This window comes from Cariama cristata, unplaced genomic scaffold (genome assembly GCF_000690535.1).
Source record: "Cariama cristata isolate BGI_N322 unplaced genomic scaffold, ASM69053v1 Scaffold41250, whole genome shotgun sequence".
In the NCBI taxonomy this organism is placed as follows: Eukaryota; Metazoa; Chordata; class Aves; order Cariamiformes; family Cariamidae; genus Cariama; species Cariama cristata.
Window position 1 is genome coordinate 1 of NW_009593692.1, and position 5,647 is coordinate 5,647.

General features: G+C 42.3%; 1 protein-coding gene across 1 annotated transcript; it reads left to right on the forward strand.

The window, feature by feature from the left end:
* The first annotated feature begins 1,415 nt into the window (after positions 1 to 1,415).
* On the forward strand, positions 1,416 to 3,103 carry LOC104154915 (cytochrome c, somatic-like). The gene is made up of 2 exons (XM_009695201.1): positions 1,416 to 1,584; positions 2,958 to 3,103. Exons 1-2 carry the CDS (start codon positions 1,416 to 1,418, stop codon positions 3,101 to 3,103), a joined length of 315 nt encoding a protein of 104 aa, XP_009693503.1.
* Positions 3,104 to 5,647: the final 2,544 nt, after the last annotated feature.

A 5,647-nucleotide genomic window follows, 5' to 3' on the forward strand; every position in this document is an offset into this window, starting at 1 on the left:
TCCAGGGCCGGTGCCCAGAAGAGCCGCTCCCGAGCTCCCCCGCCTCGCCCCTGGCAGCGCCCGGCCGCGGGCGGTGTCACAGAGCCACCGAAGGGGAGGAACCTCCGGAGGTCGGCGGGGCCAACCCCCTGCTCGGGCAGGGCCACCTACAGCCGGCTGCCCCGGGCTATGTCCAGCCGGCTTTTAAATGTCTCCAAGGAGGGAGATCACATCTCTGGGCAACGTGTGCCAGTGCTCAGTCACCCTCACTGTTAAACAGTGTTGCCTGATCTTCAGATGGAACCTCCTGTGTTTCAGGAATACAGGAGCTGTAAATACAGGACCTGTCAGTGCCGTAGGGTTGTAGTGACCCCGACCACTGCACACGGAGGGGTCAGTGACCCACAGTATGGTTACCCTGGGCAGGCGCAGGCTGGGGGTGCGCTGGGCTGTGCTGCAGGTACAGCCGGGCCTTGAGGCCGTGGCGTGCTGCCCACACCCCTCGGCTGGGGGACGAACTCGGCCAGCTTGTCGATACAGAGGAGCCCACGGGCAGCCCCCGCTTGGTAACGGCGACTACACCTCCTGCCTGGCCTTGCCTTTATCTAACAGCACAGCAAGAAGGTCTCATGACAGCATCACTTCTGTTTTGACTGTAGAAATGATAGAGTTGTTTCCATGTAAGAAAATCCTATAAAGCCTGAAAGACCAAAAGGGGAGAATCTCTACTATGGAGGTGGTTTGCATAGCATGCTGTGCATAGGCTGGAGGCTTGCTTGATGCTACACCACCTGGGCCTCCCATCATCTAATGGGACGTGAGATTATCCTATCCTCTTTTTACAGTATTAGCATTGTAAATAAATAGCATTGTAAATACTACTTTATACAGCTTAAGTGCTGTTCTTACTGGGATCATAATGACCAAACACCTCCAGGTGCAAAATGGGGTTAAATGAAAAAATCAGGGGATCAAGGTGCACACATTCTTTCTATTATTTTTCCCAAGCAAAGTAAATATGCAGAGATCCCCCCTCTCTTTCACACACACAGATGTAGTTGTCAAGTTCGTATCAGCAAAGTTTCGTGGAGGCAAGGTCTGGCCATCTGAAGGTCTGGAGGAGGCAGTATTTCGAGCGCTGTGCAATCCTGGCAGTGGCCTTGGAAGCAGCATTTTTGTGGGGGTTAAATGGTCTCCTGTTTTGGGAGTGTAATGTAGAAGGTCAATGAGTATTTTTAGAGGAACATAATCTTTACAACTAAGTCGGGGTGAAATTTTCATTACTTGGAGACAAATTATTTTTATTACTGTGCAAGACAGAAATATTTTATAAAACTGTAGAGGAGATGATAAATGTGACCAACAACAGTGAACCCTTCTGTAATATCGTTCAAATTTCCTTTTTTTTTTTTTTTAGGTTTTTTACATAGATCAAAATGGGTTATGTTGAAAAAGGCAAGAAGATCTTTACTCAGAAATGTCCTCAGTGCCACACAGTTGAAAAAGTTGGAAAGCACAAGACAGGACAAAATCTTTGGTGTTCTTTTGGCCACAGAACAGGACAAGCTGCAGGATTTTCTTACTCAGATGCAAACAAGAACAAAGGTAAAACTAATAGGTGATATGGAGGAGGTTCAGTTTTAGAAAGCACATATATGAAAAAAAAACCCTCTCTTTAGAGGTACAATAGAAAGCCTTATTCACAAGGAGTTTCTCTCACAACTGTCTACTTCACATTACTGCAGATGAATCTGAAGTATAGTTTCATAAACAAAAATCCTCGGTCCCTATATTAAAAAGAAATTTTACCAATATTCAGCACACCAGGTCAGAAGGTATACAGCTTTCCCAGAACTTCACAGTATCAATGGGCAGATTTTCCTCTCTGTTTCCCAAGAGTGCTTTCAGATTTTGTTTGCTGGTCACTGCCCTCCGCTGGCACCGTAGTGTGCTGCACTTGTTTTGCTCGGAACACTTGACTAAATACGGTCACCTAGGAGTAAGCTATGACTTGTCTTGTATTTTTCATACAGACAGTCTTCAAAAGCAGTGGAACACCTAAAAATGGAAAGTAATTCTGTGTGGGTTTCACTGGTTTTATTTATATTATTTGAATTTAAATTATATTATTTTAATCAAGCTATTAATTACAAATACAGCCCTGTTTTTTTCCTGGTTACTAAGGTGTTCTAGAATTGGCTGACTTTTTTATTTTTCTGTGCTTTCTAGGAAATGTTTTGTGACATTCACTTTAGACTGGGACTGCCTTCAAACAAAATATCGTCACCATAGATTAACTATTTTTTCCCATTAAAAACTTAGTGAACAATCATACAGAATTTAGTACAAGTTTTTAAAAGAAAGCCAACAAAGTAATATCTAAATGCACTTCAGACAATGGGAAGAGTCACCTCTGGAGGACAGAAGAGAAACTTGAACACATCACTATAGGCATTTCAGTAGTCTTCAGTACAACAGTAGGCTTCTGTTGATAGAGACGGGTTTTAGCAGGGTTGGAAAGAAATGCCAATGGTTTTTCAACTTCTGTCAAGAAATTCCAGGAACTGGCCGTTGACAAGCCTTTTTCTAATGCCCTTCAGCAGAGTACAGCCTTGATGAATTTCACGTCAATTTGTAGATGCTAATTTTCAACAATCATAGGAAATTAAATTTGGATCTTCTGAACACTGGAATTACAAAGATATTTACATAGTTCAAAAGTAGTAAGCAGTTGTATGTGAAATGGTGCAAAGAACTGCAACTCTCCATGATGCAAAAAGGATTTATATTTGACTTACTGAAGTGACACAAAAACAATGTATACCTTGTGCATTTTCTATCATTCATGCTCACATTCCTTTTGGATTCTGGGCACATTATGTTCAGGAGCATCACACCTTTGATTTGAGACTGTTGATATCTTCATAAATACATGATGCTGGGCCACCTTGTATTTTACTATGTTTTTTGTTTTTCAGGAGTTGTCTGGAGCGAGAATTCACTGACGGAGTATTTGGAAAACCCTAAGAAATACATCCCTGGTACAAAAATTATTTTTGCTGGAATTAAAAAGCAGAATGAAAGCGCTGATCTTACTGCATACCTGAAAAAGGCAACTTCGTGAAACATTGCTGCAGCAGCTGTAATGTCAGTGAAAAACGTTTTGAATTTTGACTAGCTGCTGTGTCAAGTTTTAGTATTTTGATGTTAATTATTCATCAGGGACTGGCCTTAGCAAAATCAAACATGGGTATGTTTTAAGATGCTATGTCCTAATAAACAACATTGGGAGGTAAGCATTATTTATATTGTGTTATATATTTCATAGACCTTTGTGGAGTGTACTATAGAAATACTATTCCTTTCCATAAGGAGATCTGAGAGCCCCTTCTGCAACTAGTTACTCCAACACCCACTGAAACTATTATTCAATTGTAGCTATGTAAATAAGAAAGCGCCTGTAAGTATTAGGACTGACAACTAAATGAAGATTCTCTTTTGGAAAAAAAATCCTCAGCATTATCATCTGTAAAGGAAAGTACCACAGCCAGTAGACAACAAAACATAACCTTATACTAAGAGAACACTATATAAGGAAGACGGAAGCGGAATATCAACAATATCAGATTTTGAGGGGACAAGTAACCTTTCAGTAGTGATGCTGACCTAAAAGAATTTTGAGGAGATACCTGAATACCCATGACCTTTTTAGTTTAAAAATATAACCCCACTCATTGTATTGTTGGTCTTCCTTTGTGTATTAAAAAACTATAATCATCTACCAGTCATTTTTCAGAGTTGTGGATTTTTTGCTCCATTTGAGGCTAATATATTAAAGTGTCCTTATCCTAACATGTAGAATGAATGAGGGCTAACTGAAGCAAATTATAGTAGTAGATATTTTCACCAACAGCAGAGGATTGATGAAGGCGATTAAAGTCCTCCTAAAACCTCCTCATGAATCTCTATCACTTGAACTGTGATTTACAATTTAATTCTCTGTTTACAGAAGTGTAATAGATTAAACCATACTTCACTCAAGCAAGGTTTCCTTATGTCATCACAGAAGGGAGCATTAGTACAAAACTAATTTGCTATAGCGTCTATCCCCAGGTACTCATTTTATCGGCATCGTTCCAATGCTTACCCACCAGGAGCCTTAACTGATTGTCTTACACTGCTCCATAGAGCTGAACTGCTGTTTTTAAATACGGGAATAACTGAGAGTCAGGTAAAAAGCTCTGTGACACAGCTGGACGACTGCCTGCTTTTTTTTCTTTTGTGCTGTAGCTATAAGATACTTCGTCCTTTGAGTTTAATAGCTGGGACCAGTTCCGTTGATGGTTGAGCCAATTAAAGCATCTGCCTGAATGACAAAAATTTTCTGGAGTGCTTTTCTCAACTGCATTTTGAAGAGTGCTACGCCACTGCCTTTCTGAACAGAGAAACACACTCTGCCTGAGAAATGCATTCACATTTCTCCTTGCGATTCTTTTAGTGCACCTCTGTACCTGAGGAGACCAGGTGAGACTGGCTAAAGCCTGCCTTGCTGTCTGAGTTGGCATTGGCATCCACACCGATAAAAGGTGCATCAAACATAAGACGCATCAGATATAAGCTGCCTTTACGTCACGGCAGCTTACCTGTAGAATTACAAAGGCAGCACAATCCCACGGTGCTGACAAAATCCATTTGTCTTTTTGGCCCTCCCACGAAAGGCTGCAACTAATCGATCTCAGGCCCACACATGAAGCTGCAGCCCAGCGTAAGGTGTGCTTGGTTTACTCACCCTGCAAACAGAGGTACAGTTTGATGTGTGCCAGAACACAGACAGACCAAAGTTTTCTCCTAACATCCACCGATGCACACCAGGCCAGGTTTCTGAAGCAGGTTTTACCATGACAGCATGTTGAAAGCCTGCGCAAGTTACAGAACAAACCACCATGACCACCTTTGTCACATTTTATCTTTAAAAGAGAGGATTATAGTTTACAGACAGATTTGGGGCTGCAGAGTTTTTTACAATTAAGGTGTTACTGCAAATGGTTGACTATGTATTTTATGCAATGGAGACAACTGCATTTTTACTTCCTTCAGTTTTGACTCTGCTATTAGAGAGATTGTCAATATGCAGATTTTTGCTGTAATCAAAGCCCATGAGTAAAATCCCAGCAAATAAACTACAGATGCCACAAGACTGAACAAATGGTAAGGGAAAACCTTGTTTATACCTAGGCTTACAAAAACACTAAATGGCGTTAAGTGTTAACATACACAACTGCTACACAGTAACCGTTTTGTAGCAAACACTGGTGTGAGCACTCAGACCAAACCTTACTATAGTGAGACGGTAAACATTATTTACACACAATCATTTCACTTGTGTGCAGATGCCCAAGGTCCTTGCTTGAGAGCTGGGGGTACCTGCCCGTCAGGCCTTCAGCGGCTTATGCGATTTCTTTGTGTGAATGGGGTGTTTGTGCCAGCGTCGCAAAAACGTAAATGCCACTGGAAAGGCAAAGCAGCAATCAGCGGCTGCGGGCAAGCGGGCGCCCTTCGAGGATGAGGATGAGGATGACGGTGACGGTGACGCAAGCGCCGGCGGCTGCGGCCGGTTCAGCGGCAGCACGGGCAGCACCGTGCAGGTCTGCGCCGGCGGCGTAGATGC

What these genes read in the sequence shown, in the direction of transcription:
- LOC104154915 (XM_009695201.1), top strand. Translation starts at nt 1,416, where the DNA reads ATGGGTTATGTTGAAAAAGGCAAGAAGATCTTTACTCAGAAATGTCCT. An exon ending in AGATGCAAACAAGAACAAAG is followed by an intron (nt 1,585 to 2,957) that starts GTAAAACTAATA and finishes TTTGTTTTTCAG; the next exon opens with GAGTTGTCTGGAGCGAGAAT.